This window comes from Ochotona curzoniae, unplaced genomic scaffold (assembly GCF_017591425.1).
Source record: "Ochotona curzoniae isolate NIBS_2020 unplaced genomic scaffold, NIBS_Ocur_1.0 scaffold_1037, whole genome shotgun sequence".
NCBI classification, from domain to species: domain Eukaryota; kingdom Metazoa; phylum Chordata; class Mammalia; order Lagomorpha; family Ochotonidae; genus Ochotona; species Ochotona curzoniae.
Window position 1 is genome coordinate 32,404,821 of NW_024467083.1, and position 20,853 is coordinate 32,425,673.

At 43.9% G+C, this 20,853-nt stretch overlaps 1 protein-coding gene across 2 annotated transcripts in view; it reads right to left on the bottom strand.

Annotated features, from left to right (window-relative positions):
• NUP210L (nucleoporin 210 like) overlaps positions 1 to 20,853 on the bottom strand; it is a 107,256-nt gene that overhangs the window by 44,976 nt on the left and 41,427 nt on the right. For both annotated transcript variants that reach the window (XM_040998940.1, XM_040998939.1), the window contains exons 12-16: positions 20,413 to 20,568; positions 14,642 to 14,840; positions 9,029 to 9,174; positions 5,883 to 6,104; positions 2,902 to 3,075 (exon numbers count right to left, since the gene is read on the bottom strand). In XM_040998940.1, coding sequence (XP_040854874.1) covers positions 2,902 to 3,075; positions 5,883 to 6,104; positions 9,029 to 9,174; positions 14,642 to 14,840; positions 20,413 to 20,568 — 897 coding nt within the window. The remainder of the gene's footprint in view (positions 1 to 2,901; positions 3,076 to 5,882; positions 6,105 to 9,028; positions 9,175 to 14,641; positions 14,841 to 20,412; positions 20,569 to 20,853) is intronic.

A 20,853-nucleotide genomic window follows, 5' to 3' on the forward strand; every position in this document is an offset into this window, starting at 1 on the left:
CTTGTTAGCACATACAAGAAGTTTCTTTGGAGATCTTCCTAATCTAAATGCTGGACTCAGAACCCTAACGAAGAAAAGAGAGAAGACAGAACAGGTCAACCAACCATCTCAGCTATGATGGACTATGTCAATCAGTGGATTTTTCAAAGACCGCATAGTGCTTGGAGTGGTAAGATTGACAGAAATTCATAACTGTTGCAATATCAAAACCACTTGAGCAAGAACCTCAGAGCATGCCCTACATCCGGGACCTGGGGAGGGTGGGAAATTGGGTGGGCCTTCTTCCTTAATACCCCCCTTTGAACATGAAGGTAACAATATGGAAACCATACTAGTATTATCCACTTTCCTGTAGCCCTTGAACCTTCTTACCCTAATTAACTATGTAAAGAATGTCAAAATAAAAATTTATTAAAAAAAAATAATTTGAAGAAAAAAAAGTGGAGGAGAAAAAAAAAAAGCTAGGCACAATGGATATGTGTGGTATGGCTGACATGAGACTTTAGGTTCCATGGAGACAAAAAGGACAGCAGTGGTGGCCAGAGGAGGCAAGGGAGATGACTGCCAGTGGGGATGACTTCTCTTTGTGGGAAAATTAAAATCATGTGCAACTAGCCAGGGCTAGACAGCTTTGACTTGCGTACGCTAAGTATGTGAATTTTATGGTATGTGAAACATAAATCAATTACAAAAAAAGAAACATATATTGAAGAATACAGGCCAAGTAAACGAAGAATCATGTCTAACTCTCAAATGGTTCAGAAGAAAAATGTTGTTTTTTCCTGACAATTTTAATTATTTCAAATGAAAAGTCACATTACATGACAGTAATGGTATGGGGGTACACTTGGTTCTGCCACACTGTGAGTGCTTTTAAAACAATGAATCATTCACAAACTCCTGTGGTAATTACCATAGAATTTGATCCCAAAAAATGAAACAGATTCATAACCTGTAACAACTCATATTGGGTTTTTTTTCTGTTTATAAAAATTCTTTATTTATGACACAGTTTAACCTTAAGGTTAACATGTTTGTTACAGTCATTCAAAATCTGGTACTTTCTAGCTTTATGACTTTAAAAAAATTCACTCAACTTCTAGGAGTCTCAGTAGTCTCAAAATGGGGAAAGCTGATTGTTCTGTTCCGTATGATTTCTTTTTTTTTTTTTCAAAGATTTTTTATTATTATTATTACAAAGTCAGATACACAGAGAGGAAGAGAGATAGAGAGGAAGATCTTCCGTCCAATGATTCACTTCCCAAGTGAACACAATGGACGGTGCTGTGCCAATCCAGACCCAGGAGCCAGGAACTTCTTCCAGGTCTCCCACACAGGTGCAGGCTCCCAAGGCTTGAACCATCCTCTGCTAATTTCCCAGGCCACAAGCAGGGAGCTGGATGGGAAATGGAGCTGCCAGGATTAGAACTGGCACCCACATGGGATCCCGGCACGTTTAAGGTGAGGACTTTAGCTGCTAGGCCACCACACTAGGTCCCTGTATGATTTCAATTTATTTTTTCCACCTTATTATGTCCAATAGCTACCTCCCTTCCTCCCTCCTTCCCGTTCTTTCTTTAGATTCATTTATTTACTTGAAAGGTAGTTATGTAGAGAGATCCATTTTCCATCCTCCCAAGTCTCCCCCATGGGCTGCAGGACCCTGAGCACTTGGGCAATGTTCCATTGGATTTCCAGGCATATTAGCAGGGAGCTGGATCGTGATTCCTGTAATCCTCTACAATGCTTGTCCTCCAATAACTTTCTCTTCTCCCACATTTGGAATTAGAGTTCACTTTGTTTTTCCTATCTGATGTTCTAGTTTATAAAGTTAGATAATTTATTTATTCCTCATTACTTTTCCTTATCTAGTAGGTATCAATGTGTGTGTGTTTTTAAAAGATGTATTTATTTATTTAGTTTTTAGTTATTTAAGAGTCAGAGTACAGAGACAGAGACACACAGAGATCTTTCATCCATTGCTTCATTCCCCAAATAGCTGCAATGGCCAGAGCTGGGCTGGTGTCAAGTTGGAATCCAGGAGCTTCCTCCAGGTCTCCCACATGGGTGCAGGAGCACAAGGCACTGGGCCATCCTCTTCTGCTTTCCCAGCTCATCAGCAAGGAGCTGAACTGGATATGGAGCTGCCGGGACTTGGGATGCCAGCACTACAGCAGAAGGTTATCCTGTTGTGCCACTATGCTGACAGTATCAACGTTTTTCCTTGCTGTTGTTGTTGGTGGTATTTATTTATTTTCATTGGAACCATACATCAGATTTTATGAAACAAGGGGGAGAAAGATCTTCCATCTGCTGGTTTACTCCTCAAATTGTTGCAATGGCCAGAGTTGAGCTGATCGAAAGCCAGGAGCCAGGAGTCTCCTCAGGTGTCCCACTTGGGTGCAGGGTCCCAAGGCTGTGGGCCATCCTCTACTGCTTTTGCAGCCCACACACAGGAAGATGGATGGGAAGTGGAACATCCAGGACATGAATCAGCACCCATAGGTGATCCTGATGCTTGCAAGGTGAGAATTTAGCCATTGAACCATTGTGCCGGGCCCAATGTTTTTCACATTAGGTTTGAAGTAGAGATAAAAAATTTTTTTTACTTGTAATAACACTAATAAATGATTTGATAGAGAAGGATATTAGCTAACCCATTGAAAGTTGTTTAGAGAGATGTAATTATCCACTTCCACAATCACATGCAGTAGGCAGAATCATGTCATTAAGTGCAGCCAGTTCTAGCTTACTCACCTTTTCTCAGACACTATTAGAAAATGAGTAACAAAGAAAATAGTTCCCTTATCTTCAATAAAACAAAAGCTATTCTCAGGCCCTTTATCCCTAAAGGAACGGTGAGTGGTGATTGGAGGTGAGTGGGATTCACTCTGTACTTACCAGCTGTTTGTTGTGCTGTGGCAGAGGACATGGCTGGGCTCCCGCTGGTACCTTGTATACTGGGGCGACAGACATGCTGGCGGGGTGGGCACATATGAAGATCACCTGTACCACCTCTACAGCTGGACTAGGGTTCAAGACACCTGGGTGGTTTCCAATCCTAAACGTGAGAGCCTGGAAGGAAACACAGTAGCAGAGAAGACTGAAGCAGATATCTGATGTTGGTTGTGCCAATCTGAATGTGGTATGATTCAAATTCTAGCACAGGTGCTTCCCGCTGCAAGATGCCCAAGAGGAAGGCTGGCTCTGCCTCAGGGACCGGCCAAGGAAGAGGCCAAGAGCAGATGGACCAGGTTGTTGACTGAACTGGCTGTTGCAAAGGTGGACGTGAAGCCCAAGAAGGCAACCAGCAAGAAGTCATTAGAAAAGAAGGTGCAAGTAAGCAAGCAAGGGGAAGAGAGGAAGAAAAAGGAAATGGCTGAGGTGCCCAACCAAGAAACGAAAGAAGACCTTCCTGCGGAAAATGGAAATGCTGAAAATGAGAGACAAGCCTCTGACAAAGCAGAGGAGATAGAAGCCAAGTTTGAGTAAATCTATACATCATATCTTATCAGCGGTGCCTTCTCCCCCAGCCTTTTTTAAAAAAAAAGATTTATTTTATTCTTTTATCTTATCCTATTGGAAAGGCAGATATCCAGAGAAAAGGAGATACAGCGAGGAAGATCTACTGTCCACTGGTTCACAAGTGGACAATGTGAACTGCAATGGCCAGAACTGAGCCTATCTTAGGGCAGCTTCTTCCGGGTCTCCCATGTGGGTGTAGGGTCCCAAGGCTTTGGGCCATCCTCCACTGCTTTCCCGGGCCACAAGCAGGGAGCTGGATGACACAAACTGGTGCCCATTTTGGATCCTGCGGTTTGTAAGCCAAGGATTTAGCTCCTAAGCTACTGTGCTGGGCCCCCTTCTTCCTTCTTCTACAATCAATATTTTTTATCAACTATTTCATAAATGCAAGTTTTTAATAGCTCTAGAATCCTTTTTTTAAAGATTTATTTATTTTTATAGCAAAGTCAGATTATATAGAGAGGAGGAGAGATAGAGAGGAAGATTTTCCATCCGCTGATTCACTTCCCAAGTGAGCGCAATGGTCAGAGCTGAAGCCAGGAGCCTCTTCCGGGTCTCCCACACCAGTGCAGGGTCCCATTGCTTTGGGCTGTCCTCTACCACCCTCCCAGCTGGCAAGCAGGGAGCTGGATGGGAAGTGGGACAGCTGGGACACAAACCAGCGCTCATATGGGATCCCGGAGCGAGCAAGGAGAGGACTTTAGCTGCTAGGCCACCGCACCAGGCCTCGGCATTATAGTTCTTAGTTGTCTAGTGGGCATTAAGGGTATCATGGAAATTTGAGATCAAATGGTACATTTTAAAAAATCATCTTTGATGAATTACTTCAGTGTTTTCAATTCCATCAAATCTTTCGTTATTAGTTTGGCAAACGTGGAAAAATGCATCAGTGTTTCTACTTGTCTCTACAGGAAATACTGCTGAATAACACAATATGTAAGTAAGAATTAGGGAGTGTCACATGGAGGTTAATTCAGCATGAAATTACTGATAGTTCACTCAACAAACAACAAAAAGAAGAAAAGCGATCTCAACATAATAAAGGCTTTATCCGAAAAGCCCACAGCTAACATCATCCTTAATGGTAACACTCTGTTAGCTTTTCATCTGGGCTCGAGAACAAGGATGCCCACTCACACTGCTTCCATTCAACTTTGTTCTAGAAATTGCTAGTAAGAGTAATTAGGCAAGGAAAAGACATAAAAACAGCCAAATCAGAAAGGAAGAAGTAAAATTATGTTTGTTTGCAGATGATTTGATCCCATAAACGTTTTTTTTTTTTTTTTGGCCAAAAAGAAACTCAAAACTAATATATGAACTCAGCAAATTAGCAAGATACCGTCAATGTACAAAATCCAGTTGAATACATTAACAGTGAGCACTCCTAATGAACAATCTGAGAAGGAAATTATAAAAGCATGCTCATTTACATCAGTATGAAAAGAACTAAGATATTGAGTAATTAATCTAAGCACGGTGTCAGAAGATTTAAATAACTACCAAACACTGATGAGGGAAACTAAAGAAGACATAAACAAATGGACGCTCATCACGTGTACACGGAACGGAAGAGACACGACTGTTTGGATATGTCTGCAAGAATGTATGCAAGTGAACAATGAGACGTGAGAAGGTGTTCTGCAGCACTGGTCAGCAGGGAAACGCACATCAAAACCACAACAGCGCTGTCCTTGAGGGGAGCTGCTACGGACAAAACCCCGAGAACAGCAAGGACTGGGGAGGGTGTGGGGCACCGGAGGCCCTGTGTGCTGTGAAACGCTACAGCTGCTGCTGCAAAGGGCATGGCAGCTCTTCAAAACATCCAACATAGAATTACTCTATGACCCAGCAAATTCACTTCTGGGTGTAAAGACAAAATAATTGAAAAAAAAATTTCCCCATTTTTCTTTTTTAAAAAGGATGTATTTGTATATTTATATGAAAGGTAGAGTGACACACAGAGAGACACAGAGAGAGAGAGAGAGAGAGAGAGAGAGGGATAGATATACCTTTTGATTCATTCCCCAAACGGCTCCAGTGACCTAAGCTGGGCCAGACTGAAGCCAGGAGCTGCCATGTGGGCAGAGCCCAGATGGCATGCTGGTGCCTACAAGCGGAGGAATCAGTCTGTTGAACCACAGGCAGTCTCTTAACTGCATTGCCGAACACATGTTCCCCCAACGTTGTGTACTCTTAAAGTATAGTAAGCTTCAAAAGAAAATCTTTTGGCCAATAGTGACAATTTTCCTACTTCATAAACAAAATTCACTGGAATCTGTAAAAGAATGACTGGGAGTACAGAAGATTTAGAATTATTATGGTAAAAGAAATGTTGGGAAAAAAGATGATTTTCCTACCTGTTCCCCTAACTCCAGGCACAGGACCCTGTAGATGTACTGGTTCTGTTTTCTCTTCGCTGGCAGCCGGACTTGGGTTACTCCAATCTTCTCTGGCTTCTCCATCTTCAACTCCAAGAAGAATCGGGAGGGTTCCAGGACCCATGGACGAGGGCCCCCTTCAAATATAATTTCCTTCACAGACTGCCATGTCACCAATGCCACTTCCATGGGATTGACAGCCTGATGACATTGAATGAGATCAATCCTGGACTGGTTACGAATGCAGCAGTTCTCGAAAGGGAGAAATGAACGATCGGACTGTGCTAAGAATGACATTACACTTGCTTCCCACATAGAGACCTGTGTGCTGGTCCCCTCCCTGGGAATGCTTCTCAACCTCTGCAGCCATTTAATCTGAGGATGTGTCATCTTATTTGTTCATCTGTGCTCAGCCATTCTAGGCCATGACCACTACCATACCCTCTAAGCTTTCACAGTCTTCATCCCTACCCTATACCTGCCTTTGTTCACCTCCTAATGCTATTAACTGTGTCAAATGCCATGTATAAGTTGAACAATTTTTACTACAAGTCCCTGAAAAGGAGAGAGATTATGTCATGCTTAATTTTTTTTTAATGTCTTCTTCAGAGGATTTTAGTACAATGTTGGGCACACAAAAGGGTTTGTATAAATAAAACAAAAGCATCTAAAAATTAACGTTTCACTGAAATGTCAAAAAATTTCTGCCCTAGAATATTAAAATAATACATTTACACATCCTCATATTTCTTAAAAATCCTTGCCATAACAAGGATTCACTCTGGGATTAGAAGAATCGTTTCCTATTTCCAGAATGAGTGAACAGCACTAGAGGAAGGAAGTATTCTGAGTATACGTTACTTTTTATATGGCATACAGTGCCTACAATAGTGAGCAAAGCGTCAAATAAAAGGGAGATGATGCAATTGTTCTACAAATGTCAGCACATTATGCTTTCTTCTTTCTTGAACTATTCAACTGTATTTATTACTGAATACCATTAAAACCAAACCATCACATCTCTAATAGGAAGTAATACCTTAATATATTTTTATCTAATTACATTACATGTTATATAAACTTAAACATAATATATATACATACACATAATATAGGAAGGGAGCTGTGTGTGTATATATACAACTGCATTATATATTAATATTATTAATTATATGAGTTATATGCATGTTAGATTTTATATCTTTATAGACACATATATTATATATGATACACACACACATATACAAGCATTCACTGATAGTCCACTAGGGGTATAGTACCAGAACTCCAAATAAGGTCTTGCTTCAAAGTAGATGTCACTGTCTTTGAAAGACAGATTTGGAGTAGCTTAACAGCATAATGAGTGTTACAAAAAAAATATATCTCAGCCTTTTCCAGAGTAAATGAGCAGAAGAAATAAACTAGGCAGAGTTTATGGGACACCTTCATCAGAAAGCAAAACAAATTCTTTTAGACATATGGTTCTAAAGTAACCAGACCAACTGAATTGACATATAAAAGTACCAATCGAGAACTATTCTAAATATAATTATAACAAATGTAAAACACAACTTAAAAAATAGCCTTTTTTCAGTATGTGGAGAGAAAGATACAAGAATAAAATGCTAGGGAGAAAAAGGAAATTATCATTCTACTTCCTTTTCTATAATGGTGATTTTCAATTAGAGGAGATATGATTTATAGATACTCGATAAACACAGAGTAAGTCTAAGGATAATGATAAAAGAAATAGATATAATGAATCTTTACCATGAGATACAGCAGGCATTTTCACTTAATTTACTAAGTAGGATGATTCCTCCCCTAGGCAACCAATGAAATGGACTTAAACCATATGCTAACACATCTGTTGCATAGTGTATATAATGAGGTCATATTAAAATGTGAATGTTAATGGATGAGTTATTTTTAAAAATTTACTTTATTTTTTTGGCTAATAAACTATTCCAGACTTTTTTTTTTACAATGGTTTACACTTTCCTTTGTATTTTTTATTCCGGGAAGCTGCCTGTACTGCAGGTTTTTCATGGATGAAATATGGAACTGAGCAGAGTCTCCATTTTTTTCCAGATTTCTTTTATGAATTCAAAATTTATTGTACTTCTTTAATTAGTGTTATTTTCCCTTTCTGAGACTCTCTCTCTCTTTTTTTTTTTAAGATTTATTTATTTTCATTGCAAGGTCAAACATACAGAGAGGAGGAGAGACAGGGAGGAAGAGCTTTCGTCCAGTGATTTACTCCCCAAGTGATAGCAATGGCTGGTGCTGTACTGATCCGAAGCCAGGAGCCCGGATCCTCTTCTGGGGCTCTCACACAGGTGCAGGGTCCCAAGGCTTTGGCCCGTCCTCAACTGCTTTCTCAGACCACAAGCAGGGAGCTGGATCGGAAGTGGAGCTGCCAGGATTAGAACCGGCGCCCATATTGGATCCTGGTGCATTCAAGGTGAGGACTTTAGCCGCTAGGCCACGTTGCCGGGCCCCAGTGGATATATATATATATATATATATATATATATATATATATGTACATATATATATATTTTTTTAATTTTAAAGACTTATTTGACCAGCAGAATTACAAAAACACAGGGAAAGACAGAGAGATAGGTCTTCCATCTGCTGGTTCACTCCTCAAAGGCCACAACTGCCAGTACTAGGCCAGTCCAAAGCCAGGGGTGAGAGCTTCGTTCAGCTCCCCCATGTGGGAGCAGGGCCCGAGCTCTTGGACCATCCTCCACTGCTTTTCCCCATACAATGTAAGCGACAGAAGTGGAGCAGCCAGGACTTGAACTGGTGCCCATATGGGATGCGGGCAGCACAAGTGGTGGCTTTTCCACTATACCACAGAGCTGGCCTCAGCTGAATATAATTTATATTTCAGTGAAAAAGGAAGGAAAAAAGGGAAAAAGCTAAAATTTGCTTGTACAATTTATGAGCTCTCACTGTGTGTATATATTGAGGATGCATGAGGCAAGAGCAAAGAGGAGTAAGTTCTGTGAGACTCAAGTTTGATGAGAGAGCCCTACGGCTACAAACTAAAAACCAGGAACCATGAACATCAACCACCCGGAGTGGGCACAGCTCCTTACCATGAATTCCCTCACCTTTAGGGGTTCATAAGCAGCAAATGTAGCACTGCTCTCCAAGTACTCTTCACATTCAGTCACGCTCACGGTCACCAAAGTGTGACCCAGGGATTTGGCAGCTATGTGAATACTGGAACAGTGTGATGGTCCAGGTTTTTGAATACCTTTCAATCAGAGATATGATGTCAGTAGCGCAATAAGCAATCAGTTCTCAACAAAACTAAGAAACAGAAGAATTTTGTTAAAAAAAAAATCTTTATTTGGCTGGTGTGGTGTCCTAGTGGCTAAAGTCCTCTGCTTGCATGCCCCAGGATCCCATGAGGACACTGGTTCTAATCCTGGCATCCCCAGCTTCCCATCACGCTCCCTGCTTGTGGCCTGGAAAAGCAGTCAAGGATGGTCCAAGGCCTTGGGACCCTGCACCCATGTGGGAAACCCAGAAGAGCTCCTGGCTCCTGGCTTTAGATAGGCTCAGCAGCGGCCATTGCAGTCACTTGAGAAGAGGGAGTGAATTGTCAGACAGACAATTCTGTCTGTCTCTGTCTCTCCTCCTCTCTATATATCTGACTTTGCAATAAAAATAATCTTTAAAAAAATCTATATTTGGGTCTGGGCACAGTAGCCTAGTGGCTAAAGTTCTTGCCTTGCACACACTGGGTTCCCATATGGGCACCGGTTCTAATCAGGACTGCCCTGCTTCTCATCCAGCTCACTGCTTGTGGCCTGGGAAAGCAGTGGAGGACAGCCCAGAGCCTTGGGACCCTGCACTGGTGTGGGAGACCTGGAGGAAGTTCCTGGCTCCTGGCTCCGGATCAGCACAGCACCAGCCGTTGCGGTCACTTGGGGAGTGAATCATCAGATGGAAGACCTTCCTCTCTGTCTCTCCTTCTCTCTGTATATCTGACCTTCCAATCAAAATAAATAAATCTTAAAAAAAAAAAAAAGAGTCGGGGTAGTGATGGGCTAAGCTAGTGTGACCATGGAACCTCCATGTCATCACTCATGGATAAAGGAACCGACAACAGTCTGGGCATGTCAGGGAAGCAGCACCCAAATGTGCATCCTAAAACAGGGTGTGGGGTGGACCAGGCTGCAATGCTCACCAGCTCATACAAGGCAAAAATGGAAGGGCAGACTATGTTGGGCACTGGCCTAACACTCACTGGCATGTATGAGATCTGGGTTTGGGAGTTAGATCAAGTGGGGGAACTTGGGAAACTCCCCTAGTGAGACACAACTCTCACTGATGAGCACATGGTCTAGGACTGGGGGTCAGACAAGCTGGGTAAAGTAGCTCCAATGGCTGGCGAATGTGTGGGTTGGTTATGGAAGGGGGTGAACCGGGCAGTGCCAAGCAAACCTTAACTCACCAGCAAGAACTCAGGCTGGAGCACAGGTCATGCTAAGCTAGGCTCTTACATTGACTAGTCTGCATGAGCCAGGGATGATAGGCCACAGCATCGAAGGCAAAGGCAAGACAGGTGAGGGGTTATGCAAAGCTAGGGCAGAGTAACCACTGGCATGCACACAATCTATGGCTGGGAAGAGGCCTGGATGGGGAGCTAAGAGGATACCCTGGCTGGGTTGGGGTTCCCACTGGTGAGTGTGGGGGCCGGAGTGGGGGCTGCATTCTGGTCTGGACATGGCTGCAGTGTTCCTCAGCACAAGTGTGGATTGGGACTGGATACACCAAGTTGGACAGGACACCAGCACCAGAGCACTGGTGCTCTGAAGAACCAGGATAGATATAGGATGGACTAGGCTAGGTCTTCGCCCCTACTGAGCCATGTGTGAGTTGTGTCTGGGTATGGACAAGTCTTGGCTGGGCTGAAATATCCAACAATAAGAACCAGAATGGATTGAGGGCCAGCAAGGAAAGGCCACTGTTACAGCCAGGACAGGAAGTGGACTAAGTAGGGCTGGCCCATGGCTCCACCCACAGGTATGCTAAGATCTGGCATAGGGAGAGATCCTGATGGAGGAGTTAGGGAAACTCTTCTTTCAAGACACAGTCCCTGCAGGTCAGTGCAAGATCCACAATAGGAAGCAACCCAGACCAGGTCAGAGAAAGATATCCACCAGCATATATTTCGCATAGGTCAGGGGTAGACCAGGCTGGACCAGTTCACATCAACTGCTAGTGAATCCGAACACCAAAACAGAGTGCAGGTCAGGCCAGGTTCAATCGCAACACATAGCAGCCCACATTATGGCTGGGATTGGATGTCTGCTGGACTGGGCTAGCCTATAACCCTCACCAGTGTCAGCTGGAATTGGGGATGGGCCAGGCCAGGCCAGCCTACAGCATCCACTGGCAAATGCTGAGGCGAGGGGGACCATGCCAGACTGGGCCGCAGGGTCCAACCAGCACATGTAGGAACCAGGGAGGGAGGGGGCAAAGCCGGTAGGGGGAATGTGGAGGATTCTCCTGCTGAACCACCACTCCCACTGGAGAGCATGATTCGGGATGGGGCAGACCAGAACAGGCAGGGCTACAATACCTGTGGGCCTCATTGAGCTAGATCAGGGAAGGGCCAGGTTGGGTTGACTGTTTCAACTGGTACAAGCATAAATTAGAGTGGGTGAGGGTTGGCTGGGCTTTGTCGCAGCATCAGCTGGCAAGGGCTGGTACTCAAGGCTAATTCTGTGAAGTTAAACTGCAGATCCACCTGGAGAGTGCATAATCTTGGAATGGGAGTTGGCCAGTCGGGAAATAGTGGGCACCTCCCACTGGAGAGCATGGAACCAGAAGTGGGGCAGTGGTAGCTAAACAGAATGGCATCCACCAGCATGTGTGTGGGCTGGATAGGGGAGCTGGTTGTGTTGAACTAGGCTTCAATGCCCACTGACATGTAGGAGAGCTAAATGGGATGTGGGACAGACTGGACCAGTCTGCTGTCCATACATACTGGCAAGCACAGGAACCAGGGCAGGGGGCAGGCCTGGTGGGGGTTATTGCGTGTTGCTCCAACTAGGCTGCAGCTCCCACTGGTCTGTGAGAGGGTCAAGTGTGTGCTGGGTAGAATCAGGCTAGACTGCAACACCCACTGGAAGGACTGGAAGACAGGACTGGAGACAGAACTGACTCAGCAATTGCAACAACCAGCATCTATATAAGCTGATTGAAGCGACAGACTATGCCGGAGCCTGTATAGGCAAGCACACATAAGAATCAGGTCTGGGGTCACCTCAGAGGAAGTTTCTTTGGGGATCCCCCCAATAGAACTGCTGGACTTAGAACCCCAACCATGAAGAGAAGTACAGGTTCCATGGTCTTGGAACACTTGCCATGGAGTGCAAGTGTCAAAGCTGAGCCTCCTCAGAGGCTCACATAGAGCAATGGACAGCCTATCTAGGTGCACATGGAGCATAGGACAGTCCATCGGAACTCATAGTGAACACCTGGTACCACAACAGAGGACGGAGGACAGAACAAATCAATCAACTACCCCAGCCATGGGTTGGCAGGGGAAATCTGGGCAAGCGGAGACTCTAAGGTGGGCTGTGTCAACCAGTGGATTTTGCAGCAATTTCACCATGCTTGGTATGTCAAGACTGGCAGCAATTCAGCACTGTTGAACTATCAAAACTGCTTGAGCAGTGCCCTTGGAGCATGCCTCACATCGGGGACCTGGGATGGGTGGGAGGCCGGGTGGGCCTTCTCCCTTTATCTCTCCCCTTGCCTCAGACACAGAAAAAAAATAATAATATGGAAACAATCATCTTACCCAATTCCTGTAGCCCTTGAGGTTTTGTACCCTAATTAACTAAATAAAGATTATTGAAATAATATAAAATAATTACACAGTGAAAAGAAGCTGCATATCGTGTGTCCATGATTATTAGTGGGAGGAACAATTAGAAGGATATTATTTTACCCTATGTGAGTGACAATGAGGGCTTAAACTTTAGAGGAGATTGTTTGGGGATACAGGAAAAAAGAGATACAAGAGAACTACAAACTAATTAGAAGGAAAGGCAGGAGTCTCAAGTTCATCCCAAGTTATAGATGTAGTGAGAGAAATACATGAATTAACATTTGAAAAGTATTCAGAACAGAGTCTGGCAAACACTTAAGTACTAAGAAATGCTATATGGAATTACTGCTAAATTGGTGAAAAGAACACAGACATTACAATCAGCTATAAAGTTCAATAGTAGGAAAGGATGTTGAACATTATGGAAAAATTATTCACATTTTTATTTCTATTAGAAAATATTTTCTCCTTTTAAAAATTAACATAATGCATAAATGATACTATATTCCTGTTAGGGAAATATGTATTCTAAAAATATCATTTGTGTGTGTTCATTTTATTGAAAGGCTGAACTGTACAAAGATAAAGAGCTTGCCCACTTTCTGGTTTACTCCCCAAATACCCACCTCAGCTGGGCTGAGCCAGGCTGGAGCCAGGAGCTGGGCACTCAGTCCATGTCTCTAGGCAGGTGGCTTGAGCAGCACCTGCTGCCCCCTAGGGTGCACGTGAGCAGGAAGCTGGAGTAAGAAGTGGAGCTGGGATTTGAACCCAGGCACCACAATGTGGATGTGGATTTTTAAAAAATAGTTATTTATTTTTATTGGAAAGGCGGATATACAGAGAGGAGGAGAGACAGAGAGGAAGATCTTCCATCCTATGGTTCACTCCCCAAGCAGCCGAAACAGCTAGAGTTGAGCCAATCAGAAGCCAGGAGCCAGGAGCTCTTCCAGTCCCGCACACAGGTGCAGGGTCCCAAGGTTTTGGGCTGTCCTCAACTGCTTTCCCAGGCGGATAGGAAGCAGGGCCGCCGGGATTACAATGGTGCCCATATGGGATCCTGGCATGTGCAAGGTAAGGACTTTAACCACTATGCCATCATGGGGCCCAGATTTGGATTTTTTTTTTTTTAGTTTATTTATTGTTATTGGAAAGTGAGGTAAACAGAGAGGAAAATCTTCCATCCAATGATTCATTTCCCTATTGACTGGAACGGCCAGTGCTGCGCCGATCTGAAGCCAGGAACCTGGAACTTCCTCCAGGGTCTCAAGGCTTTGGGCTGCCCTCAACTAATTTCCCAGGACACAAGCAGGGAGCTGGATGGGAAGTGGAGCTGCTGGGATTAGAACCAGTGCCCATATAGGATCCCAGTGTGTTCAAGGCAAGGACTTTAGCCACTAGGCCACCACGCCAAGCCCTGGATGTGGATGTCTTATGCGGTATCTGTATCTTTGCCTTAGAAAGAAATAGTGAGGAAAGAAAGAAGGGAGGGATGAAGGAAGGGAGAGAGAGAAAGAAAGAAAAAAAAGAAAGAAGAATGGAAGGAAGGAAGGGAGGAAGGGAGGAAGGAAAGAAGAAAAGAGAGGCAGTAAGGGAGGGAGGGAGGGAGAAGGGAAGAAGAGAAAAGAAGCTACAAACAGATCTCACTAGGAGTTGGAAGCTGATCTCATTTGGTCACAATGTTACTCAATTCATCTTTCTCTGATCTTACATCTGTAAAATGAGAATACCTATAGTTGTCTGGATTAATAACATATTGCAGGTAAATATGCTAATTTAGAACATAAGAGGCAATTTCTGAACTGATGATCAGTTCTTTAAAAAGGAAAAAAAAAAAGAAAACACAAGCAGGAGAAAATTAAAAGTCTCCCCTCACCTTCTTGGAAAAGAGTAAAGACTCCTTGCTTATCCGTGCTCAGAGCCAAGGACAAATGCGAACAGTCGGTGAAGGTGATGGCTTCTTTGGTCTCTCTGTTCATGTGGTACATTGCAATGGGGATCTCTACCGTGTGGCCGATCTCCACATCAGCATGAAATGGCAACAGCTCCATTTTATTCAGTTTCAGGACATATATCTGAGAGGGAAAATAATTCATCATTCAAAAAAGTTGTTAGGAAAGTCTTACAAAAAATCATTCCTTAAATATTTAAACACACATGATCATAAATATGTATCTTTCTCTTTCTCCCTTTGTATGCAAAAGCATACATTAGAGTACTTCAAAAAGCTTATGGAAAGTAGAATTAAAAGATAAATCTATTGCACAAAATTTTGGAATTCATACACAGTGTTTTCATTATATACATCTACAGTTGTAAGTAAACATTTTTGCACCAGAATTAACTTGGTTTTAAATGCATTTTTTCCAGGAAATTTTGATGGTATTTAAGATTTCCTTAATTATTTTGCTGTCTTATTTTATTTTTCATAAACTTTCTTCATTCTCAGTCTTTTTTTTTTTTAAGATTTTATTTTTATTGGGAAGGCAGATATAGAGAGAGGAGGAAAGACAAGAGGAAGATCTTCTGTCCGTTGATTCACTCCCCAAGCGGCCACAATGGCCAGAGTTTAGGAGTTTAGCTGATCCGAAGCCAGGAGCCCAGATCCTCTTCCGGGTCTCTCCTACATGGGTGCAGGGTCCCAAGGCTTTGAGCCACCCTTGACTGCTTTCCCAGGCCACAAGCAGGGAGCTGCATGGGAAGCGGGGCAGCCGGGATTAGAACTGGCGCCCATATGGGATCCCGGGCGTGCAAGGTGAGGACCTTAACCACTATGCCATCACGCTGGGCCCGAGACATTTTTCGTTCACTGGTTTATTCCCCAGGTGGCTGCAACAGCCGGGGCTGGGCTGGGCTGGGCTGAGGCCAGGAGCCAGGAGGCTGATCCAGGACTTCCACCATAGCCCATTTGAGGTTCCCTTGTATGTTGTTTATATTATTACAAGAGCTCGTATACTTAGATTCCATACCCACTGTTTCAACATGGATTTAAAATATTTGGGGGAAAATGATGCATCGAGGCCCAGTGTATTGGCTATGCACTTAAGGTTAAACAGCTACTTAGTTACTTGTAATTTTGGCATCCCATACTGGAGCACTAATTCAAGTCCCATGAGCTGTGCTTGCAATCTATCTCCATGCTAATGTGTTTGGAAAAGCAGCAGGAGACGACTCAAACATTCATGTCTCTGCCACCCACTCGGCTCCTGGCTTCATCTTGGACCAGCCTTGGCCACTTTGGCCATCAGGACAGTAGATTACAGATCGGAATGCACGTGTCTCTCTTGCAGCTATCTTTCAAATAAACAACTTTTTAAATAAACTTTTTAATTTTAATTTTTGATGATGTTTACATAGTTGATCAGGGTGGGAAGGATCGAGAGACAGGTAAAAGAGGGTGTGATGTTGTTTCCAAATTTTCTATTTCATCCTGTTTCTAGGAGAAGGAGGGAGATAAAGAGAGAAGCCATACCCAGACTCTCAAATGCCCCAGGACCCAGGGATGGGTAACCACCACCCAGTATCAACCCAGGGTCCTGATGTGGTGTATAGTCTGAGGATTCTGCCCAAGTGGTCTGGATAGTTCTGAAATGGTCGGTCTCACCAACTCAAGGATGAGGACGTCCTCCCAATGTCTATTGGCTGATACAGTCAACCTTAAATCTCTGTTCACCCAGATTTTTGTTGTCATCGTTTGGCTGGGGTAGTTGTTCAATTTATTCTGTTCTCCTTCTGCTATCGCATCAAATGTTTTCTTCTGACTCCAATGGGCTGCCATATTTTCCATGTGCATCAGGGCCTGTTGTGTACTGCTCCATCTTTTACACTGAGGATGATGTGTTCTCATAGCTGGGCCCAAGTACCAGGGCCAGGTGACCTTGGCCCCTGCTGGACACCCCACCTTTGGAGTTGACTGAGCTGGCATCCACCTCACAAGCAGACACAGGGACCCAGACCAGGCAATTTGGGCCCCATAAGATGACCTGCCGCCAGGGAATCACACACCCAACACACACCGCACAGGCAGGCCTAAGCTCCTGGACTGGGTAACCTGAACCCCACTGGATCTCCCATCCCTGGGACTCAAATAAATAAATAATTTTTTAAAAAAAGGCTTAAAGGAAAAAAGCAAACAAACTTTGCATCTGTACTAAATAAGTACGGACTTAAAAAGAGTTTTATTGGGATTGGCATGGTATAGTGTGTTAAGCCTCAGTCTGTGATGCCAACATTCCATATGGATGCAATAGTAGCTGAGGACTGACCAAGTATTTGGGCCTGAGCCATTCACAGGGAGAGACCCAAATAAAGCTCCTGACTTCAGCCTGACCCAGACCTAATCATTGCAGCCATTCGGGGACTGAACCTTGTCATTATTCCCCAAATGGCACAGTGTAAAATCCACTTACATAGTAGTAAGTATTATAAGTAAGTTACTTGTAAGAATCTAGAGTTGATTTAAAATATGTGAGAGGATTTAAACATATGTCATTTTATATAAGGGACTTTCAATATCTCGGCAGGTGCTAGAACCAACACCCTATGAATATCTATGGACAACTAAACTCTTTCAGCTACACACAGACACCAGACATTGAACATGTTATTCTTTCATTGCTTAATCAACTGATCTCTTTAGAGCAACTGACACTGTACCAAGGGGCTGGGGAAAACGTGGCCAGTATAATCTGTTTTAGTGGCAAACCAAAAATTTTTTTTCATTTTTTCAAGATTGTACAATCAAAGACAAACATGTTTACTATGAGCGTTTACAGAAGTAGTTTGCTAATTCCTGACTTGCAGCCTGCTTTCTTTCTCGATATGATTTTTAAAAAGGCGCTGGTCTTTTAGGGCCCAGCGCAGTACCCTAGTGGCTAAAGTCCTTTCCTTGCATGTGCCAGGATCTCATATGGGTGCTGGTTCTAATCCCAATTGCTCTATATCCCATCCAGTTTCCTGTCTGTGACCTGGGAAAGCAGTTGAGGACGGCCCAAAGCTTTGGAACATATACCTGTGTTGGAGACCTACAAGAAGTTCCAGGCTCCTGGCTTCAGACCAGCTCTGCTCCAGCCGTTGTGGTCACTTGGGAAGTGAACCATGGATGGAAGATGTTTTTCTTTGTATCTCCTCCATGTACATCTGCCTTCCCAATAAAAATATATAAATCAGGCCCGGCGAGGTGGCCTAGCAGCTAAACTCCTCGTCCTGAACACGCGGGATCCCATATGGACGCAGGTTCTAATCCTGGCAGCTCCACTTCCCATCCAGCTCTCTGCTTGTGGCCTGGGACAGCAGTCGAGGACAGCCCAAGGCTTTGGAACCCTGCATCCGTGTGGGAAACCTGGAAAAAGCTCCTGGATCCTGGCTTCAGATCGGCACACAACTGGCCACTGCGGTCACTTGGGGAGTGAATTATCAGACAGAAGATCTTCCTCTCTGTCTCTCCTCCTCTATGTATATCTGACTTTCCAATAAAAAAAAAAATCTTTAAAATCCCCCAAATGCCTGCAACAGCCAGTGATGAGCCAGGCTGACTGCAGAGGCCCAGAGCACCACACAGATCTGTCTCGCCCACAGCAAGGGCCCAAAGCACTGACATCAGCACCTGCTCCTCCCATGGTGACTTAGGTGGAAACTGGATGGGAGTGGAACAGTTAGAACTAAGATAATAGGAACTTGGATAATAGGAGGCAGATAATATAAGTGGCCAGTGCCACAATACTGCCTGAAAACACGTCTGTTACTTCCTATGTTCCTACTGCTAGTTTCATTTCCTCTTATCATTCCTCTTGTGTTTTAAATATAACATTGATAGTACCTTAAGATATATCTTCTTGGGGCCAGCATTGTGGTGTAGCAGGTGAAGCTGCTACCTACAACACTGACATCCTCTATGGGCACTGGTCTGTGTTTCAGCTGTTCCACTCCCAGCCCAGCTCCCTGCCAATGGCCTGGGAAAGCAGAGGAAGACAGCCCAACCATTTCATATCCATGTGGGAGACCGGAATGAAGCTCCTAGCTCAGCCCTGCTCAGTCCTGGCAGCTGTGACCACTTGGGGAGTGTATAAGCACATAGCAGATGTCTGTCTCTCCCTCACCTTTACGTAACTCTAATTTTCAAATAAATACATCTTTTTTTTCCAAAGGTATCTTCTCTTTTTACTAAATATATTCTTCCTGGAAAAGCTTATCTAATCCCAAACCTTCAATAACCAAAAAAATCGATATCTCTTCAGCCCTAATCTTTCAGTTCAACTTCATATCTGCTTCCAAACAAATATTTTAGTTATTTATCTGAGAAACAGGAAAGGCAGGGATATTCTACTCACTGGTTCACTCTCCAAATGTTTGCAATAGCTAGGGCTGGGCCAGGCCAAAGTCAGCAATCAGGGACTCAATCTGGGTCTCCCATGCAGGTGGCAGGGATGCAACAACTGTAGCCCTCACTGCTGCTTTCCAGTGTGCACATTCCCAGGAAGCTGGGATGGAAAGCAGAGCTGGGACTCAAACCCAGGCACTCCAACATGGGACACATGCATCTTGAGTGCTGGCTTAAATGGATGTCTGGTGGCACCTAGTGTGGTAGTCTGTACCTAGGGATTACTCAGTAAATATTCACTGAGTGATGGCAAAATCCTAAGTTCTGCATCACAGCTCTGACAGTGTGAAGAGTGGACATTGTGGTGCAGCATCTCCAGCTGACACCTCGGATGACTACCACCCATATCGGCGTGCAGAAGTGAGCAGAGCGTCTGCTTCCAGCTCGGCCTCCTGCCAGTGAGCTTCAAAGGCAGCAGATGAGGACTCCAGCACCCGAATGGCTGCCACCCAAGTGGGAGACCTGGAGGGAACTCCTGTCTTCTTGCTTTGAGTTGGCCCAGCCTTCATTGTTGCGGGCATTCAGGGAGTGACCCAGGTAATGGAAGATTTCTTATTCTAACTGTCCCTCTCTTTCTATGTTGTCCTGCATTTGAAATAAATAAATAATAAAAGTGGGAAACAGGAAAATAACTATATAGTAATCTTTCAGAAATGTACTGATAAACAAAAATATGAGACTATGGGCCTGGTAGAAAGTTTCAATGGCTAAATCCTCACCTTGTATGTGCCAGAATCTCACTTCCCATCCAGCTCCCTCCTACTGGCCTGAGAAAGCAGTCGAGGATGGCTCAAAATCTTGGGACACTGCACCTGTGTGGGTGACCTGGAAGAAACTACTGGCTCCTGGCTTTGGATCAGATCAGCTCCAGCCATTGCAACCACTTGGGAAGTGAACCAGTAGATGGAAAATCTTTATCTCTGTATCTCTTTCTCTCTGTAAATCTGCTCTTCCAATAAAAATAAATAAATCTTTAAGAGATTTAGGCTACTGTGCTGGGACCACAAGTCAGTAATTATATCTTCGTCTCCCACATGTTTGGCATGGCCCTACGCATTCAATCTGCTCTCCATCAACAGGGAGCTAGACAGGAAGTGCAGCAGCCCAGCTCAAACCAGTGCCCACATGGGAGGCTGACATCACAGGCGCTGGCTTTGTCTGCTATGCCACTGTGTTGGCTTCTGGAAATACTTTCATGTGTATTCCTGTACCAAATTTAGATAGTTGTATCCCAGGTGTGATTGAAGGTTCTTTGGCGAGTCCCTTACCTTAATTTCGCCATATCTAAAAGGATTTTGTACATCTCGGGCCAAAACAGTGCTGTTGCCCTTGACCGGACCTGCGGTCACCACGCCTTTGGTAGTTACCATGACCACTGTTTCATTTGAAGAGGTCCAGGTGAAGTTGCCGCTACCTCCTTCCACCTGTGAAAAAACACAGCCTGCCATTAATTACTACCCAGCGGGAGAAATGAAGATGGGAAACTGAATGAAACAATGTTTAGTATTGTAGAAACGATACTACATAACACACTATTTCTGGATGAACAAGAAAAATGCTAAGGAGAGATTAAGCAGTGATGAAAAGGACACAAGGGAATCTGATAAAGAAAGAAAACTCACAAAGAAAGGACAGATACATAGAAGACAGAAAGCAGGTCAAGGTTTATCTCAGATAACATTCAAAAGCATAATTTGGTTGTTACCAAA